Here is a 22,014-nt window from a genome sequence, read left to right as displayed (position 1 = left end):
CTACTCATCTGAAGTCACAGCTTTCTGAACCTATCAAATATTTTAGGAGGAAAAAAAAAGAAATCTTTTTCAAAAAGCAAGATGAAATCACAGAATCAGTAAGGTTGGAAGGGACCTCTGGAGATCATCTAGTCCAACCTCCCACAGATTTCCTGGTGCTGGTTTCACCGGGGCTTGAACCCAGGACCTTCAGCATGTAAAGCAGATGTGATAACCACATGAAAAAAATGTTCATCTGGGTAGGGAATCACGAAGATTTTTATTATAAATCTGCTATTGCTTTTTGGACATTCTAGAAAATAGAACGTTCTCAGGTAGTTTTGAGGATGATCCATCTGTTCACATAGATACTCTCACTGATAAATTCAGTCCCAATCTATTTGATCAGGCAGCACTACAACAGTTAACTTCAGAAAGTCTGGGTTCTCAGTTGAGATTCTAATCTCAGCTAAGCTGTAGACTCATTTCCCTCAATTTACACTTGTACAGTGATTTCTTTGTTCTGCTCAGTTCTGGGCACAATTATTTTTTCAGAGCTGGTTTTTTTCCCCCTCCCTCCCTCCCGACAGACAGGCAGAGGCTCAGTCAAATGTGTTTTCTTCCTCATGTGCAGGCTGCTACCATGCAACATCCTTCACCAGAGAACACAAACTCCTGTGCCATTTTTGCCGCGCTTACCCCTTTTGAGAGGAAGGATGGCCTGATGGTTAAAGGTAATCCAGATTCAGTATGCAGATTATTTCAGACTCCCTCCCTATGTAAGCCCAGATAAACGAAGTCTTTTAATTCAAGAAGTCAGAGAACAACAACCTGGGCACATCATTTGTGAAAACAACACAACTTAATATTAAGTACAAAGTTGTTTGCACTATCTAAAAAGTGGTACACAGCAAACGGTACAAAAACCTTGAATTTGGAGCAAGGCTCAGACTGCCAACCCAGCCAAGAGCCCAAGGAAAAGGCTATAAATGGACCAAGGTAAGGCACGACACTGGCTTCGTTAGGGAAAGACCCTGTGCTGCTCATTCAGCACACATTGATTTCAGTTGTGCAAATAGAACTGTTCACAAAATACTTTTGTTTCTTCAAACAGCTGTACAAAAAGAAAGTCAATATTCAGGCTTCTAACTATAACTTTGTTCTCTTTTATAAATAGGTAAGAAGTGGGATGTGGTCTAAGAGCAGCCTTCCCTCCACAACTAGCATATAAACTTGCTAGATATAGTTCAAGAGAGCGCTACCGCAACTACTAAATGTCAGAAAATAATAGTTAACTTTGCCTCTCCTCTCAGCATTACAGCTTGCAGCAGCTAGTAGCAGATTACCATGCACACTCATTTCTGACCCTAAAAAAGTAGGAAGGCAATAACGTTCTTAAAAGCATTGTACAGAAAACTTGAGCAGTGTCTGAAATTGTAGGTAATTTCTACTTAGAAATGCCAGGAAAGTAATTCTTCAATTTGTGTGCAAAGATTCATATTCTCACACCCTAAAGCAGCCATTAAATAATCCCTTTAGGAGAGAGCAATAAAAGCAAGCTTTATCATCGTACTTATTAGGATTGCCATTTTAGGCAGACATTTTTAAATACAATTGATTGCCAACTGAAAATTGCATCCAACACAGAAAAGGCACTAAGTATACAACAGTATACACCTTACCTCAAACACAGTCAAACTGTACATCATTACATAGTCGTTCCTTGTACTTGACAGGAAATAGAGACAGAATCTCCAGGCTCCTATCTGCTGGGCAAAGTTATTTAAAAGCTCCTCTGAAAAAATAAAGCATTAAAAAATATATATTAAAATATGTGAGCTGTAAACAGATCAAAAATCTCATATACAAAGCACGCTGAGCATGGAAGAAACCCCATTTTCAGAAGGTGACTCAACCAACCTGGAATAAACATGCTCAAAGGTATTAAAAACAGCCTAACAACAGGCTTCAGTGAAAACAAAATGCGCACATCACTTCAGAAAATACAGTTTTGACATCGATACTATACTAGACCAAAAGTTTAATATTAAAATACAAGTTATGCACTTATTATGACAGGAAATAGCAGACAACTTGAACAACAGGCAATATTACCTTTTTACCTATAAAAGCCAAATGGTAGGACACAAGGTCACAGTGGAAGACTGGGAGGACCTGAGATCACATACAGCATTAAAATATTCTTGTTTCAATGCAATTGCTCCAAGAGCAACTAATATTATTGCAGGTCAGCATAACAAAGACTCCTCTGAACATTCAGAAAGCAGTTACGGTATTTGATCATCTCATGCCAAGTGACTATGTACAAAATGTATGAAAAAGAAAAGTTGCATGGGCTCCTTTTTTTTTTTTTTTTTTTTTTTTTTGTCACCAACCAAATGCGACATTTCAAGTTTTGAGTGAGAAATTTTTTATGGAGTCTATAAGACAAGATTGTGCTTTAACAAATACTTAAGTGGTAAGTTGTGAAGGAATACAGCCTACATCCCAGAAGCTTCTGCAAGAACTAGAAAGTTGGAAGAACTACTCTGTGAATCCCAGAAATCAGTAGTACAGACAAGTCCGATGACCCTTCCAAGTCTGGTACCATGGTGTTGGGAACATAGCAGTGGTATTTGTTATACACCAAATTCATACTAACTGAAAAGGAAGGCCCGATTTAGATTCATACTAGCAATGCAGGTGATCTCCACAATGGAGGGAAAAAAGATTGTTGGTTAGTTGCTTATTCTATACTTCTCCAGCTTTCTAGAAGACATCCTTCATGCTGATCATATTTCTGGTACCCAAGTTAGAGGTGGCAGAAGTTTGAGAGGAAAAGCAAATAGCCAGATTATTTGCTTATTTATGTCCATTAACCACAGATGAAGGAAGTTAATTTAGAGTACCTGTAAGATCTCTGCCAGTTTTCACAGGAACACAACTCATAAAACCAACTAAAACACAACTGCACTTTTTTCCACTATTTTATTGATGTCCAATTGCACACTAAGTAGGACATTCTTCTGCTTTCTCTTCTTAATATAGGAAGAATCTGAAATCTACACTCCATCTCTAGGGAGAAAGCAAAAGCTTTTCTAAGATAAGCAACCCAAAAACATACATTAGAAAAAAAAAATCAAAATCCTTCTCATACAATAGCCAAGTTATTACTCTGAGGAAAGAAGGTACCTTTCCATGCCCACAAGAGCATACAACCGCTGTTACTGATACATTAGCAATAGGACTTTTCCTAGGATCTCCAAAATCCAAACCAGGCAAAGTGTTATTGATGAATTCTCCCATACTTCAGTGTCATATGCAAGAGAGGCTACGACACCATTTCTGTATCAAGTACAGCACTTTCATCCATCACTTACGTTTAACATGACCAGCAACTTATATCTGTCGGTGCATGCAAGAGGCAGAAAGTGAATGGGACCTTTCGTTAAAAATGGTATGAACTCACCTATTTCACGTTTCCGTTCATTTGTTGTGCAATTGTGGAAAAACTCTGTCATTAGACTCTCCAAAGCCCGTAGTGAGGCCTCTTCAGATGCCTGGAAAAAACATTTAAAGGCAAAAGTTAAAGCTAACCCGTCCTCTGACTTGCATTCAATTTAAAGTGTATACAATTTCTCTATAAAACCCAGCACTAGGAGGTCAGTATCACTCATGCCGTATGTGCAAGCAAAAGCCAACAAAATAGTACAGTTCAGGTATAGGGCAAAGTATAATCTGGAGTTTAAACTGCAAAACAGAGTCAAGTAGTAACAAGATTGCTCACTGAAAGTGAAAGTTTTGAATGTGATTTTTAGAATCCATTTGTTCTTTGGTGGCATTTAGCAATTACAAATTAGCTCACCCCAGTGGGAAAATTCTCAGAAATAGCAAGGTCAGGTGAACATGCTTTCAGACATTTAGTGGTAACAAGACACAGCATGGGGCGCCTGAGTCTCGATGGCACGACTTGGACACCTACTATCAGCCTGACCCTGGAGCCCCAGCCACGTCGCCACTGATAGTGCCAGGAAGAAGTAGCTTGAAAGATTAGAGAGCATCCAGAATTCTGGAAAGTGATATATGAGTATTCTGTTTGATTTGGGAAAAAACACTTTTCACCCTGAAATTATCTCTTTTACTGAAATTAATCAGTTATAGCTCAGTCTATTGAAGTCCTTAAAAAAAAACACAAAACAAAACAAAAAAACCCACAGGACTAGCATACAGCAGTTGCAAGGTTGCTCCAGTTTTGTGGCTGCTAAATACTGCTTGCAAGAAGTAGACCAATCCATTTATTTTGGTATCTCTGGAGCTGGGATGATTCTACTCTAGCAGCAGCTGAACACTTGGCTTCGCCACTCCATCTGCTCTGCTCTTTCTTTAAGGTCTAACTTTCAAAATAGCCTTTGAAAACAGTATTGTCACGGAAGAGACTGTGCTACCAGTCATTCCTCTAATGTTTTCAACTCACACTATCAATAATAAATAGATCAAGTCTCAAGACCAAATTATCTTTTATCTTCTGCATAGAAGCAAAGCAACCCATTAAAGAGAACTGAAATGTCTTCCTCAAACAACAAATAAAAACAGAAACAAAAACCACGACAGGCAGCATTCTTAGAAGAGACTAGTTGTAGAGAGACAAGCAAGTGAGACAACTTGCAGAAACAGCATGTACCTCTACCACTGGTTTCTATTTCCACATACAGCACTAGTTCCTCAGGCACCAGAGCCAAGTAGCAGGAGAGTATCTCCTCGAAGAGCCTGATACTAGATTAACACCCCAGGAGAACCAAGAATTCAATAAAACAGCACAAGAAAATTAATTCAGCTCTATTCTCCTAGCAGCTGACAATGGATGCTCTGTAGGACACCATGCATTTTCAATTACTTAGCAAAGCACTGCATTCCATCTTACCTTTCCTCTCCCCCTTTTCATTAAAAAAAAAAAAAAATGTGCTCTAGAAATCAAGGGAGCATTTTAGCAAAAACCATTCTGTTAGAGGGAAATACGCTTAAAATAAGCTCCAATCAAATCAAAGCCATGTCTTCTTAAGCAAGATCAAACATCATTATCACTTCGTTAATCCATTTATATGTGCTTCTTTGAAAACGGTCTCTTGCACTGTAAGCTTCACCTTCAACTTGACCCGTCCAAAAACTAAACAGTTTCTTCCTTCTGTCACTACTTCCTAAATAACAGCAACACTGTGGATAGAAGTCTCACCTTATGGATTTTAATTAAGTGGAGTCCTTAAATGATATTAGGCTTCAGCCACATTTCCATTTCTACACGTTTTTCTCGGATGTGCACATCATTGCAAAATCCTCCCTAGCCAACTTGTTCCCAATTAGAAGCAGACGTACAAATCCCATGTTTTAGTAAATCTCTGCAATTTAATTCTTTGCCACTCAGCAGCACAGTCCCACCAGCAGTTTCAGACACCAGACCTTCCAAGGGCAGTTGCCAAACTTTGGTCACATCAATGCGATGAAGCCGCATTCCTCGCACTGGAAGCGCTGTTCCTCCTGTCCTGCTCCTCCACTAACCCAGACCGCACAAAGTCCTGTTAGCTCTTCACCCAGGAACACTACGACTTGGTTGTTTTAGCATAGTTAATTCAACACTTCTTTAGGAAGACCAGTTGAGAGAAATAAAGAATTTTTATGTACAACAGTTAATTCTTTTTTAAAGGCAAGATTTATGAGTCTACTTGGATACTTACATGATGCCACTTGGAAGTACGTGGCAGAGTTCTCAAAAATATTGAACACCTGACATATCCTTCACAGGCTTTAAAGCGCCTGGGCATTGAGGTTTTGAAGATGACATTACTTAAGAGCCTATTCTTAGGAAGGCACTTTAAAAAAATCTTTCAATAAAATATCACCATCACAGTCTTCAAAGTATCAAAGGAAAAAAGGGAACAGCACAAAACTAGCACTATGGTTTGGATGCCAGAGGCATGTTTTAGCTATGGATGGAGGTGTCATGTGGAGCATCTGTCACATCTAGTCACCATGTAAGAAAGGGGTGCACTATTCTCCTAGACAAATGCTTGCTCAAATGCTTATTTTGTCAAAGCTTGGCGCTGTACTACTTCTAACTTACCCTTTTGGCCAGAGACCGGGAATGGCTGGGGGAAGAAATCACCTGATATTTATCAGGCACCTCCAAACAAGATTTTATGGAGAAAGCTCTATATGCTCTGAAGCTGGCTAGATTCCAGGACGGATTTGGGGCAGAAGGAAACAGTGTGACCTCGGAGATTGCTTTATTCTCCTATTTGACTTCTCCCTGCTGTTCCAGACTTGCTGTCAAGGGAAGGTGGAGTAGCACCAGTTGTCTGAAGCAATCAGAACCCAGCCCACGAGCGGCTCTGCAAACAGGAGCACCTCCCAGGCTCTCCCCAGGGTGTTCGCTGATAGTCCCATCAAGCACACCCAGTTCTAGCTCTTGGCTCCACTTAAAAGGGAGACAGGGACATTCTGCAATTGCTAGTACCTTTAGATATTCCTCAAGTTAACCATTTCTGGAGCATGCCGCAATCGCCCACCTTTCAAACAGACCAATAACTAGGTCATCACGATAAGGAGGACACATGCTGTCAGACAGCTGCAGAGGAAGCTTACTGCACATATCTAGTCACTCCAGAAAGTGGATTATCTATAATGAGACCACAATAGAAGTAGTACTGTAAGACCTGCAGCTGTACCTGTCTTTATTATTTCCAGCTGTGCCTCCATATTATCATTCACTTTAACATGCACTTTTCTTTCTTCTAGGAGCCTATGTTGAAGAAAGGGATGAAGGAACAGGAAAATATCACCCGGGCCTGAGCGAGTAATGCGGAAGAAGTCTGATAACAAGCAGCAACACAGATTCATGAACGACTGCCTCAGAGGACCCCTCAGCTCTGCACAGGGCTTCACATCTGCAACAAGACCAAACCCCGCAGCAAGTCAGAAGCGAGTGTTCAGCCCAGCAGGAGTAACGCCAAAGCTCTATGGTGCGATCACACCGAAGAAAAGCAAGCGCTGTTCACCACCACACGCTTTGAAAAACCAGCTGTTCATTTACCCTTAGCAATATTGCAAGCTAGTGACCATTCCCGTACGCCTAGCAGGAAATCTGGGCACTGCCTGGCAAAGACTAATTACTGAAACTTTGCTGCTGTCTGGTCTGAACGCAGCCCTTTGGGCCACAAGCAAATTTCACTGTCGGTATTTTCACAGAAAAGTCACGGAGCCTGGACCATCATTAGCAAAATTTACTACAGATTTTCTGGGTAAGGCCTGGCAGTTTCCCTCACCTTCATAAGGCATTGCAAAACATTAATCTATTAAGATAGAAATACTTCCCACTCATTTTCACAAGTCATAAAATCCACCCGATCTCTTCCTCCAATAGTGTATTTAGGGCCAGAGAAAGCCTTCAAGGAATGAGATTTACTCTTCTATAACCATTTGAGAGAAAACAAACAAACAAAAACAAACAAACAAGGTTTCTATGAAACCTGATTGCAGAACAGGTAAAGTGAGCTTTTTACCACAAAAAACTTCACAACTCACTGAAAGCAATCGGGGTGAAATGTGCCATGTCACTACCTACACTAGCTCCACCGCTTCGTTTCCTAGATGCTATGACGATTGAGCTAATCCCTTAGGACTGCCACACAAAGGATTTTAGCCGCCAGATTCAGCAAAACCCCCAGCCGAAGACGTTGCAGTCGCTCAGAACTTGGTTCGCTGAAGAAGCTGGTGAACACTGCGGGGAAAAACAAGCGCATTTAAATGCAAAGGCACCGACAGCTGCAGGTTACTGTACTCCATTAGGACACCCATACTCTGACCCTAGAGACTGCTTTCAAGGTAGCATCTTGGAGGGACATGTCACAGTCGATCCTCCCCAAAGACGTGCAGATAACATTCGCTGCTACACTCTGCAAATAACTACAGGGGTGGGATGGGGGGGACCAGATACAGCAATTCGCACCTTCGCTGCTACCTAAAGGGGGGGAGTTTCGCAGCAGCCCCCGCTGCCTTCCCATCGCCTCCCTCCACACCAGCTCAAGAATTATTTGGATGCCTCCCAAAGCTGAATTACACTAAGATGGACCCAGATAACACAAACAAAAGAACAGTTTGGAGCCAGGTATGGTGCCGAGCGGAGTCCCCTCCGCGAAGGGCCGGGCTGACGCCGGCTATGCCACACGTCAGCTCCTCTTGGAGCTGCGGCATCCGATCTGAGCGGGTAATGGTGGGAGAAGCACACATCTCAGCTGCTACGTCCCTCTACTTCCTTACCATTCCCACTTTTGTCTCATGAACCTTAAGTGTATTTTTATAATGGTCATCAAGCGAGAGGTGTCTACTCATACTATTCATTTTTGAACTCCAAAGCTCCAATACCCTTCTGGTGCATCTAGGAAAGTAAAAAATTCAGAACTGAAATCACTGCTATCTGTTTGAGAGAAATAATCAGAATTTGCTATCAAGTAACTGCACATTCAGAAACATTCTCCATTCATCAGAGTAGCAAAAAGGGTATCCACAAAACCTGGGTATCAGCTGATTCCATGGCTACCATTCAATTATATTTTAAGATATGAGAACCATTACCTGACTTGTGTTAAGGAAAAAAATACATATAGATATTTGAAAAGTTATGACATCTTCAGATATCTAAACTCCAGTTCACTCTACCTCATGAGGCTCTGAAGAAACAAAGTCCTCTACCACGCTACCGAAACAGAACTCTGTAACAATTTTAGTCTGTAGCCTTATGACTGAAACATTCAGCCCGGATGAGTTATTCACTCAGTTCTGGAGAATAACTGAGTAAAATCAGTATACGTTCACTGTAAATAATTAGCATGACAGCATAGAGATTATAAATAAATATTTGGGGCTGCATTGACCTGACATAGGGATGTTTTTATGGATTACAATCTAGATATTGTTCATTTATTTTAAGAGAAAACACATCACTAATTTTAGCTTGCATAAGACCAAAGATGATACTCCCTCACTCCATTAAAAAGTATCAGGCCATTCCGGAAAATATGAAAGTGCTTTATAAAGCTATTTAAGTTTTCTTCAGAAGAGCTCTCTCAGAGTTTATGTGCCGTCTTCTTCCTTCATTTTACATTCTCTAAAGGTCAAGCCTACAAACTAGGATTGTCCAAAGTTTCAGACAGTTCCAAACATCAGTTTTGCTTGGAGGAGAGAATCGGTCAGATTTTGCTTTCATAAATAAATGCTTTTAAAAAGGAGAGTGATTCTTTCTTTTGGAGGAAAGCTTTTCTCTAATGGCTTTCCATAAAAACACAAGCTGTTAACCTTTTAAAATTTGCTATTAGCAGCTCAGTAGAGTATTGATCATACAAATGATGCTCTAAATACGGCATCTCCTGCTCGTGATAACTGTAAGGGGGGGCATATTATGTCTGTTGCTGGCTTTGAAAAAAAAAAATGTTTGGAGATAGATATAACTGAGACAAGTGAAAATAAGCCCTCCACAAAGCTTCCTTAAATAAGACACTAACTGCAGCTGCAATGTCACAACCGTGACTTCAACCATCCTGCAGGCAGCACTGCAACAGTTTCTTCTGCCGTTGGAAAAATGGGGTTTACACCACACAACTGAACAGGAGGGACTCTTTCCGGTAAGGAGCTGTTACTCATCACCCTTCTGTACCCCCGTCACATTTTGAATTCAGACACCCACTCTTGTTCCATCCTCCCTTCAACACCTGCACTGTTGAAAGATGTCTGCAAAGCGCTTTTCACATTGAAGACATCTTAGCTACCACCTACCAGCCCATAAAGCCTCCCTACACTGTAAGTTAGTACAAAATGTAGATCTCTAACCAGCACAACTCTCTTCTGGCCTCCTAAATTTTTGAGCCGGCTTCTAGTTCCCCTTCCTATCCCTATGTCTCCTGCCACCACCACGACAAGACACACACAGCCCCTTCCTACTTATCAAGGTTTGGATCTTATCACGTCCTACTCAGCCTTGCTGCAGCATCAGCTACGTCTTCGGGCTTGTGCTTGTGATGGGGCTAGCTATTCCAAGCAAAAAGGGACTGCGGGAGAACACAAAATACAAAACTGCTACCCACTGGTTTTAAGTGGCCTCAGCAGGAAGTTTCTATAATGCCACCAGCAAGCCAGTGGATGGGAAAGAATAATAATAGTAAGAAGAATAAAGAAACTGCTAATACAAAATAACTCAACATCATCCTGCTTTGGCTCCCTTTACTAAATTACACTGTCCCTTCCTTTTCCACCTTGGAAACTTCTGCTTCCAATTTTGTGCATTACTTAATAGTATAAATTACACATATCAAACTCCAAGCTACTATACTTTAACAGCAGTATTTTCTTATGTATTGGATTTTACAATTGTTTTAGTGTTGTAGATCATTTTCAAGGACATTCAGTTGAGACTAATTTAATTATACACATACTTAATGTGCATGCATGTGTACTAAAGCATCATAAAAATTATTTACTTTAAGAATTAGTAGGATGCCTTTCAGAGAACCTCCCTGCCCAAGCCCTAAGATAACATGACAGTGAACACCTAAATTAGTAATTACACTCACAGAAAGACACGGGTCACTTCAAACCTGCTCTTGTGGGTCACAGAAGTCTTCCTTATGGGATCACCGACAAAGCACAGAGATTACTGCTACTTCTGTGACTCCCCAGAGCAGTTTTGGTTCACTAGACACAGCGAAATTCATGAAGGAACCAAAGTACAGTATCATTTGAGCAACAAAAACAGAATTTTGAAGTATTTGAAAAAGCAAAGTTATATAAAACACCCAACGCATCTTCTAGAAAGGAGGTGTGCACTGTACCCAGATGCAGTCAAAGGCAGTATTACTAACTACATTTAACCATTTTCCAACTAAAAATTTTAGAAGTAAAATCACTGGTTTACAACCAGTCTGGCATTTCAAACTTATCTCCTTAGCAGTCCAATGTAACTAGGAGGCTGAAGCAGAAATCTTCAAATAGGAAACAGTGCCCAGCCCCTGTAACACATGTGCTCCCCTGCAGTATACTGCTGACACTATCAAGCATGCTCAGGCTTTACTCTCAATTTCCTTGTTGCATTTCAGACATGTTTTTGTGGTTGAATGAACTGAAACCAGACTCAGCTTCATTCTGTGCTGTGATAACAGTTAAGGTTCCTGGTGCCATTTCAAGAGAGGTTTTCTGGTTGCAGAATACCATCTGGTCATCCGTTTCATTCATTTCAATGACTGCAGCTTGTTACACCACAATTTTAAGCTGAAAAATCTACTACAGAAGTCATGAACCATTGCTCTATCTCAAAGAAATAGATGGAGGAGTAAAGCAAGACATCAAGTCAACTACATCCATCCACCCCCCTCTGCCACGGTGAAACAGATGACCAGCACAAGAGCTGCTGAGGGGCCCCTCTGCCTGGAATAACTTGTCATTTTAGAAATCCCAGATTGCACTTCAGAAAGTGATATACTTAAACATCAGCTAAGGCCTAAAAATGACCACAGACTGAATGCAGCTGCATAGAATATGCTAAAGAGAATCAAAAGTGATAATCTCATTTCTTCAATAGGATAAAGAGATCATCTTACTCGCAAATATTGTCCTCTATATAAGCAATCAAGCAGCTTTTAGAATACCTAATGAACTGTATTTCTTAAATCGCCTTGTACAGACAGGTTCAGCTAACGAGGCTTCAAGTTTTTAAGACTGAACTTTAATAAACAGGCTCAAGTGTCTGGGCCAGATTCTACATAAACGGATAACACAATTGATATAATTAACCCAGACACTTCGGAGAAAGTGTGTCCTCCTCCACCAACCATTTCACACTTGCTTAGTTGTTTAAAAGAGATACTCATTCTTTGGAAATGCAGCAACCATAAAGCATTAAAATTCACGATCTATAATATCTTTCAGAATCCCAAACGAGATTAATAAAAAAACTTTATGCTAGCTTGCTATAATTATTTTTTTTAACACTATATGTATATAAGCATAAACCACGCTTGTGCTGAGAAAGAGCATTGCAGCAGCCCTAGACAAGTCATGATGTAAAGGCCACGCAGCCCAGGGAGCGCTGGCTTGTCACGTGCTGATGACTTGCCAATATATTTACTGTGGTTTAGCTGCTGGAAGGCTCAGCAACATGTTATTTCCCCAAACAAGCAGTTGCCACAAGAACAGCACACAGTTACGTGACGTGCAGAGGTGTCCAAACAGGCTACTAAGATCTGTATTCTATATAATAAAACTGTATATTGCTAGAGTACAAGAAATGATTTTTGATTTGCTTTTTGGACTGGATTATGACTTAAATCCAGCAGTCTGACTACAGACTGCAGTGGACATCTGGTTCAGATAGCGATTGGTGGCTGTCCACCAACTTTCAAGCCATCACTAATAACACCCAGAATGAAATCCTATTATTCAGAAAAACAAGACAAACCATAAAGCCACCATATTCTTTTCAGATGAACAGAACATTAGAAATCTGCAGTGAGTGGTCAGCTGTGCACCTGCCAATTTTTGGATGCTGAAAGACCACAAGATAACTCTGGCTCTCTCCTAGTGTACGCAAGTAACTTAAAATCTTCCAGCAAAGCCTAGAAATTCACGTCTCTGCGGGGAACACTTTTGCAATCTTAGTGTTACAGTCTGTCCCATCACCTCACATCCTCCTTCTGTTCGCTTCCCCAAAATGTGCCACCCCTAAAACAAGCCTGCAATATCTCGGTGGATGGTCCTGTCCTTTTCCTTGTAAGGTGCTGTGAGTGTAGGAAGGGCCACTCTGAAGTTTCAGACAGTAGTCACATTGTAAAAATCAAAAATCAATTATCTACTTATCCATTTTATCTGCACAAACAAATCTAGGCTTGCACAAACAAGATCATAGGGGTGGCCCAAACAAACACACACAGTTTATCATTCATTTTGAGAGAACACTTCCAAGGCAAATTTAGGTTAAAAGACGACAGGCTGGAAACAGTTTCCAAGGTCATTGTGTTTTGCCTACAAGTGTGTAGGGGGGAAGGAGGGGAGATGTAATGTGGAATATAAACCACTACAAACTACTGAAGAAAAAGGCTTGAATCTTCTTGCTCACATGGTCTGGAATAATACATGAACAGTGCAGCAGCATGCAAGATGAACTTACAAAAGGAACATGATGAAATTATAGGCCTTTTAGCTAAAGTTTGGCTAGCAAGAAGTTTTAACTGGTTTTTATTACAAATAACACTATTCTTGTTGCTCTTATGGCTGGACATTTGATACTTAAAATTGCTCAAAAACTTTCTTCTCACGAGGTGTTCCAGCATGGTAGGGCCTTTGACCAGACAGAAGGATGAAAAAGAGTAAGAGAGGTATCTGGTAAAGGCTGTAATCCTGGCATGCTTGCATATCAGCATAAAACTGTCCAAGCTGTATTAACAGATTTTCAAAAGCATTTCTCAAACACTTCACTGTCTGCAGGAGTGTAAATATTATAAACCCTTATTTATCTGAACCTACAGACAACACTCAGTACTATGCAAACAAGCCCCCTGACTTGCATCTGGTTGCAATCTTGACTTAACGAGTCTTTAAAACATATGCACACATGAATATTAATTTAGATCAGTATTACAACCAGCAAAGAAAGTGAATCTAAGAAGAAAACAATTATTCAGCATATTCTTAAAAGGCACTTTTCTTTAGATGCCATTCAATCAAAAGGCAATCCGCACCGAGATTTTAACTGCTCCGAAGAAATCCCAGGTACGTATTTTCCAGGTAGTTCTTTGACATTTGCTCCTGCTAGGAGTTAAGCCTGTTACCTCAAGGATAAGCTCTCCCAACACCAGGCTACGTAGAACACCCTCAACGTGAGATTTAGGCTACAGAATTCTTGGGGTAAGGATTACACCTAGCCCAATATACCACGCTGGTCAGACCGGAACGCCAAGGAGGTATGACTGCAGTATTCAAAGAGAGCATATTTTGTAATATGCCCATCTCTCTGTCAAAGTGAGAAGGAAAAACTGCAACATTTTAAGTTTAACTCCTAGTAAGAGCATTAAAACCCGAGCTGGACATTTAAGGGTGTATAATGAAGCTAAGGTGTATAACGCTTACCATGGGAATAACTCTACAAGAGTGTTTTAAGTGTTTCCAAAAAACTGCGCATTCAGGAGAAACATCTCGTCCACTTAAGGAACAACAAAAGGTTGGTGTTTGTGATGCTTCTGTGCTCGGGGATGTTTCACAACAGCAGCCAGCTCGCGTGGCCGCATCTCCTTGCGGCCATAGGGGAATGGCAGGGGGCAGCCCCCGGGGCAGGGCCACCCTTCCCACGCCAGGGTCCGCGGGGCCAGCGTGACCTGGTCCCCTCCTCTGCACCCCGCCAGCAGGAAACTAGAAGCAGCTGCTGAAACTTTGTGGCGAGCTGCTGTAAAGCAGCATTTTCTTCCATCACGTTTCCCCAAGAGCAAGACAGGAGCTCCTGCTCCTGGTGTCCGAGCCTCCCAGCGTGTACACCCCTAACCTCAGGCACGGGGACCGGCCAGAGCGGGGAAACCCTCGCTCCTGAGTGTCCATCTGCTCTTGCACTTCAGAGATTACCGGCTGCAGATTGCATCTCCCTCCTCTTTCCTTTTTTTTTCATGCTTGCAGAGAGAAACTCGAGAAGCTGTAGAAAGCAGAGTCTTCCTTTCCACAAGCAAAGGAACTGAGCAATGGGGAGGGGCAGGACAAATCTGAGAACGACAAGACAGCTTTCTTTAGAGTCACCTCTGCAGATCTTTGTTTTAAACATGCTGTTTATCAGCTACCACTCCAGACAGCCTTTTGGATAAACTTCAGTGGAATAAACAGCCCTCAACCTAAAAGAAAAGGACTATCGGACTATCAGTACTGCTGTGCAGGAGGATTCACTGTTTTTACCCCTTGGAGAGAATAAAGCACGCACAACATAGAATTTTCAAAGTCATCTCCCAAAAAAAGGGGGGGGGGAAATCTTTCTTCTAGAAGGCAGTGTCCTATGTATTCAACACTGATTTTGGCTTCCTCACAAGCCAGTATACAAAACAGACAAGCATGTGCCTTTCCTCAAAAAAAAAATAAAATAAAAAAAGGAAATATAAAAATCCCTCAAGATGAAATTCATCTTGCAATTAAAGCTTTAATAAAATATTAAATCAAGTTGGTAAAAATAGACACAGACTTGCAGACCCAGCCACAAGTTTGGAGATGCTAAAGCAAATAAGATAATTTGGAGCATGAATGCAAAGAGCTGGAAAAACGTAAAAGAAATGTAATTCTGGACAGAATCCCTATGGGAGGGTGATCAATGAAGATTAGGGAGGAAAAAAAAGGAAAAGAATTTCAGATGTTGCTAAAAAAAAAGAAAAGAAACAGCGTCTGAAACACTTCAGATGGAGTGAAAACTTTCTACCTTGCTTCTAAACAGGAATCAAAAAATAAGGGGAAAAAAGGCTGGAGAAGAGTTGCCTCACAAAGGAATCCCCCTACATAAAATTCACATGCTCTTGCGCCCGGAGTCAGCATGGAAAATCTGCACCACTTCCCAGTCTCCCAGAGCACAGAACCTCTCACAGAGAATTTCTGACCACATGCTTGCAGAGAGAAAGAGGCTACATAGAAATTACTCATTCATCTATCGATCACTTGCATATTTAGAAAAAGTGTTTTTTTTCCTACAAAACTGCTAATGTTTACATTTGCATTGGAGTTTCCAAATCTTTACACCAGAACTAGTATACATTATTATAACTGGCATTCTAAGCCTTATTTTGGCAAAATGAACCTGGTAAATAACTTAAATTTCCTCTAAAAAAAATAGAAAACTCAGGATACAAAGGAGGCCAGAGCAGCAGGGACTAAAATACAAATAGAGATACTAGAAGAGCGTATCTGCTGACTGATAAAGAATAATGATTTTAACGATTTTAAGACACATTATTCTACCAACCAGATATCAGTGTATACACATAAAAGCTACATCTTTTATTTTGCAGACCCCCCATATCCATTAAAAAATTAATAGCAGCTCCCTGTCCTTGATCTCGTGTTCAAGCAATTAATGAGACAAATGGCAACAGCTAACAGTATGCATTAAAATATTTGGAGTATAACTTCATAAAAGCTTTTAAGTACTGAACAGTCTCTTCATAGTGCTGAGTTCCTGCGTGAACTTAATTACGTTTGCCAGGTGTTAATGCTTTTCTGCTAAAGTAATCTCAACAAGGAACACTCATCCATCAGTGGATTACCACCAACAGTACCTAGTGCGGAGAGGCTTTTCAAGATAGTTGAGTAGATCTTGAGGCAAATTAGAGCCCTCAACAATTTTGCCTTAACAGCTTTTAGTCTGACTGGAGCCGGTGTAGCCTCCGTTAGTCACTAAGGGCTTTGAAACATGCTACGTAGAACTGTAACAGATACTGGGAGGTATTAGGTACATCCATTCTACTAAGCTATATTCTTCAGGGAAACAACTTTCATTATGGGAGAAATAGCCTCGATAGCCACACTTAACATTAATTTTCAACTACAAGCTCAGTTGCGATTCCCCCTTTCCTCTAACTTTGCCCAAACTGACCTACAGGTTTATGACTTACACGCAGCCACCTCAGGCGGACCACAGCACTAAAGGCCGGCGCTGCCACGAAGAAAACCGGTCACTGGGCCGCCTACCACACGGTGCTACACTCTGTAGTTATGGAGAAGCTTTACTGCAAAACTAATAAATATATGAAACAGTTTATAGGTTTTAAGCCTTAGCTTTTATTTTACGTTTTAATAAAATGAAGATAATACTCCACAGGGGCACAAAATGTTATGCGACTGAAAGGCCAAAAAGGGAAGCCAGATGTTAGCGCTGAGGCTAGAGCTGAGAAGTTCCTATTCTCTTCTCTACTCAGCAGAGTGAGTCAGAGGGTTTTTAAAAAGGTTGACTTTTATTTTTAAACTATGTATCTTACGGGATACGCAGGCAGCTGACAGAACCTACACCGCAATAGTCTAGTTCTGGTGGTGCACGTTCGGCAGCGGTTCTGGAGTTTGCACAGAGTTGCCGGAGGGACGATACGCTCCGGCTCTCTGACTCGGTCTTTGCAAACCTCCCCTTACAGCAGAGGCAATCCCGTCATGCGCTGGCACTTCCTGCCTGCCACGGCAATCACGGAGCGCTCTGCAACAGGCACCTTGATGACAGCAAGAGATGTAGAGGAAAACGGCAAAACATCCCCACGGCTCAGCTGCTCCACGCTGGGGCGGCAGCAGCCCAAACAACATAGTGCACGAGGCCCTGGTGAGATGGGGCAGCCAAGACAGAGGTGGCTGTAAAAGCAAAAAGTTTCCTGCCACCTTCCCCGTGAGCCTCAGAAGCAGTCCCACAAATGAGGGATGGTTCAGACACCTCATGGACCTGATCCAGCTTCAGGGCCAGCAGCCTCAGCTATGCTGCCATACATTACAAACATGAGCTATTCTGATAATTTAGCAAGCCCCTCGGTGATGAAGAATACCGGAATAATCTGCAGCTGGCTAAATACTCTGCAATCCGGACATAAGTTATTCCTTAGCAAATGGAAGGCTTAAGTCATTGTCAGTTCTCCATAGCAAGCTTTTAGGCATAAGAAAATGACAGTACTTTACTGCTACAAAAATAATTTGCAAGGTAATTATGGGAGCTATAACATAAAAGCTAGGATGCTGCTACGGAGAGCTTAGGAAAAGACTCAAGCTATACACAGCCACTGCCTACTTCCATTTTTACAAATGTATTTGCTTCACGCAGAACACGGAGGCAGGCTTCTCTAGATGCTCTTCTACTTTTATTGTATGTTTTCCACTTTGCTACATGCTTATGAGACCCAACGATACCATGAAAGAGTGCCTTGTTTTGTGGGTAAAGCCAGTACATGCAAGAAATCTGCTTACAGTCCTCCAGCCGGAGGGTTGACTTTCTATGATGTCTTTAAGGACAGATACTTAAGAAAATAGCACTTCCTGGAAGAAACCTTTTTTCCTAAGTTGTTCTTTTCATAGCTTGTGGGTTATAAATCACAGATAATAGAAGAATGCACTCTGCAGCCCAGAGCCCATGATGTTTTCTGCCACTGATCTCTTGCTAGTTCAGAAATAAGTGACCTTTTCTGATGGAAGCAAAACAAAAGTGAAAGATCAGTGACAGAACGACAAACGTGTAGCTTGGATGCAAAAAAGAAAGCATTCAAGGATTAGTCAGTGTATTGAAGCTTTCTGCTAAAAGTCACCAAATGGATCCTAAAATTTGACTAGTTTAAATTATACTTCTTGGTCTATTAAAGAAGAAGAAAGTTTGAAGAGTGCCATCTGAGTATGCAAGACAGATCTAGTTATTCTATGTTTAAAGAAATCCATTTGCAAAGACCATATTCTACCCACCTTTTTCCCCCCACAGAGATCTCAAGACATCACCAACATTGATGCACATCGCTCCACAAAAACCTCGAGCTGGATGCTGTATAAAAGTTATTTACCAGATGCACAATTCGCACTAGTAGTCTGACATGTCACAAGCTCACAAGAACAGCCACACGCAATCTTATGACCACAAAGCTCGATTTAGTAAAGCTGCCGAAGAACTGTTAACACCTCAAGAACCAGGAGACTGATTGCTTACAGATTCAAGTTTCCTACAACACTAAACAGCTTTTCAGTGGTGGCATAAGATAGTTTGTGGAATCAAATCACACTAAATTTGCACCTATATGACATTGTGATGGGATTTTAGAGTGCACTGCGTAACACTGCAGTTTACCCCGCTGCCTTTGATAGGTGCTCTTTTATTGACTTTGCAGTGGGTTGTTTTCATCATTCCTCCCCACTTCAGGAAGAAAGCTCTAACTCATCATTGGTTCTATTGTTTACACCCTTAAGTTTCAACCCACATCAACTTCAGCTAAAAAAATCGTCTTCCTCAAATCCATGTTTTAATAGCGAGGTTTAATTACGTTTTATTGCTCCCACTATGCCTAATGGGATCTTACCTTCAGAATCAACCCTTCCAACTGTTTCTTGGAAGGCGGGTGCATTAGTGGAAGAACACACCCATTTGTAAAATTCAAGAAAATGAAAACATAAGGAAAATCTTGCACATTAGCCCTGTGATGCATTACAGTGGTAAGTTCAGCAGCATAGCCCAGTGACTGCTGCTCGATGTTCACATCCCCTACTTGGCTTTCAGGTGAACCAACAATTTGATGTTCAAAAGAAAAAAAGCTGTAATTCATCAGGCCAAATGTGCATGTCTATCTGCAGGCAAGGGAAGAATCAATAATTCCTTTCGCCACTTGCAATGGTTAGTAGATTACTTCTTTCTATAAGCATAATTAGAGCTTGCTACACACAACATGTTGATCTATCAAATTCTTAGAATTTAACCATAATATTTATTCAATTTCTTGAACTAGGGAACTAATAAGATCTTCTTTTTCCCCTAGCTTTGCTGAAGCTAGATTTAGAAAATACTATGCCATTTGGCAGACAGGTCAGGAGTCCATTCTGCGTAGGCAGATATGCCCCTTCCAACTGATCAAGAAATGTGTGCAAAACCACATTTGCAAGTAACAGTGTGCTATTCATGTTTTAAAAGGATGCTGTATCCCACCCCAGGAGATACGGCATGGTCTACCAAAAAATCTCAAAGGGACTAACAAAACTCAAGCTAGATGAGTTACAAGGAATACGGTTTCAGTAAACTAGCAGTAGCGCAAGAATACCAGAAACACATCAAGTAATGCGCTGACATCATTTTTTGTCTCCTTAGCAAAAACATTCGTGATTACAAGTCAGGATCCCAGTTTCCTGAAGAAGAGGATTGCAAGGCCTGATCCCGCATTGTTTAAGATGGAAAGCAGGTGACTAGTGGCCTAACAACTACTACCTTCACCTGGCAGCACTCTCAGCAGCAAGATACCGCTGCTATGACAAGAGACAGTTTTCCATGAGCAGATCCAGTGCTGCTGAACATACCTCTCTACTTACCAATCCGTGGCAAGTATGCTGCTTTAGACTCCCACTGCCAACTCAATACACCCTGCACTAAGTTCCCTTCCAGGTAGGGTGCAGAAAGAAAAACTAAAGATGACATTTGTCACTTAGCATAGCACTGTGGGCACTGAGTGCTGCGATACCGAGCAGCATCGCAACACTCGGAGGACAGATTTCCACCCACCAGCTCTGCAAGCCTGACTGCGAATGCACCCGATGGATCAAAGACGCCTCTTCTTCCTTATCACCAAGAACGGAGATCGTGCAAATCAAGCATGCCTTAGGTCTGTAACTCTCAACAGTATCAGAAACAAATAAGGTTACCACTGCTCAGCGATGACGGAAGACTAGTATCAGCAGAAGCATTAAATAACGCTCTGTACCGAAAACAATCCAGGCCACTCGCAGGGCTTCTCCAAGGCTAAACTGAAAGAGAACGGTGCAGATTTACGGCTGTCATTAGAGGGAACCCACGATTTCGCACGCCCACTCGCACGAAGGCGCCCAGCGGGAACTCCTGCCTTCCGGCCCTCCCGCCGGGGCGGAGGCTGCGCCGTCGCTGCCCGCGGCCCCGGGGCCGCCGCCGGGCGCAGGCCCCGAGCAGGCCGCAGGCCCCGCCGGGCCGCCCCTGGCGGGCGCCCCCGCTCGCACTCACCATGGCTGCGGGCGGCTCCCGCGGAGCGGCTCTAGGCAGGGCGCCGCGCTGCGCTCATGTCACGGCCGGTGGCGGGCCCTCCCCGCCCATGCGCCGGCCAGCCCCCGCCGGCCGCAGCCCCCGGGCCCCGCGCCGAGCGGAGCGGCCCGGCGCCCAGCCCCCGGGCCGGAGCGCCGGGGCGGGCCGAGGAGGGTGCGGGCGGGCGGCGCGGCGGGTCTCGGCGCGGCCGGTGGCTACGCCAGGCGCATCCCGCCTCGCACCGGGAGGGCGGCTCTGCCCCGCCCCCAACCGCCCCGCCCCGCCCCGCCGCCGGAAGCGGACGCCGCGCCGCGCCGCCGCGCCGCGGCCAATCGGAGCGAAGGCGGCGGCGCGGGGCGCAGGCGCAGCCGGGCGCGGCGTGCCGCCCGCCGCCATGGCGGAGAAGGGCGCGCCGGGAGGAAGGTGCTCGCCCGGAGGTGCGCCTCGACCCGCCCCGGCGCGTCTGCGCATGCGCGCAGGGAGCGCTTCCCGCTCGGCAGGAAGTCGCGGCGCGGGAGGGGCTGGGCCCGCCGCTCACCCGCGTGTGTCGGGGGGAGGGGCTGCGGAAAGGGGCGGTGCTCCGGCTGGCCACGCCCCCTCCGGGCGTGGCTCGCGACGCCCCGTTGCCGGGCGCGCGTTGCTTAGCAGCGGCGGGGCCGGGGCCTGGGCCGAGGCCTCGGCGCGGCCCGCGCCCCTCGGCGGCACCGCGGCCCGTGGCCGCGCCGAGTTTCCTCTGCCAGGCACTCGGCAGCGCGAGCGTTTCCTGCACTGGGTGACAGGAGCGTCCTTAACATCAGCGCCCTTGGGCGCTCCCCTCTGCGGCCCTGAGGGCGCGGGGAGCAGCGCCCGGTGCCTGGGGGGCCCTGCAGGCAAAGACGCCCCAGCTGCTCGCGGCTTCGCCTGCGCTCAGGGACCTCTGGACACACAAGGACGTTGTGTCCGTGGCTTTGTGCTCATGACTCACATAGCTGGTTAAAAAAAAATGCGAAAAAAAAAACACTTTATAGTCAGCAACAATAAAGAGCACTTAGTGTCGTTTAGAAAGCTCCTCTGGTACCTACTCCAATCCCGCAACTTTAATTCGTTCCTAGGGCTCTTTGTGGTCCTCGGTTTTCTCATGGCCTAAGTGCACTGGAGACAAGACGTAATGGAGAGATCCAGAACAGTGGATGGGTTTAAAACGGGAAATAAAAGCTTTAATTGCTGCCTTCCAAAAATAAATAAATAAATAAAAAGCTGGGACCAGCCAGTCAGAGCCTAAAGCCAGTGAAGTTAAT

At 43.4% G+C, this 22,014-nt stretch overlaps 1 protein-coding gene across 3 annotated transcripts in view; it reads right to left on the bottom strand.

Annotated features, from left to right (window-relative positions):
- Window positions 1-20,834, bottom strand: part of XPO6 (exportin 6) — a 62,109-nt gene extending 41,275 nt beyond the window's left edge. For 2 of the 3 annotated variants that reach the window (XM_062588781.1, XM_062588782.1), the window contains exons 1-3: window positions 20,720-20,834; window positions 3,449-3,539; window positions 1,662-1,774 (exon numbers count right to left, since the gene is read on the bottom strand). In XM_062588781.1, coding sequence (XP_062444765.1) covers window positions 1,662-1,774; window positions 3,449-3,539; window positions 20,720-20,722 — 207 coding nt within the window. In that variant the 5' untranslated portion in view covers window positions 20,723-20,834. Of the gene's footprint in view, window positions 1-1,661; window positions 1,775-3,448; window positions 3,540-20,719 lie in introns of those variants that run through there. The other variant, XM_062588783.1, reaches the window with a different exon arrangement.
- Window positions 20,835-22,014: the final 1,180 nt, after the last annotated feature.

Source organism: Rhea pennata, chromosome 15 (assembly GCF_028389875.1).
Source record: "Rhea pennata isolate bPtePen1 chromosome 15, bPtePen1.pri, whole genome shotgun sequence".
NCBI lineage: Eukaryota > Metazoa > Chordata > Aves > Rheiformes > Rheidae > Rhea > Rhea pennata.
This window is presented reverse-complemented; position numbering and strand designations above follow the sequence as displayed.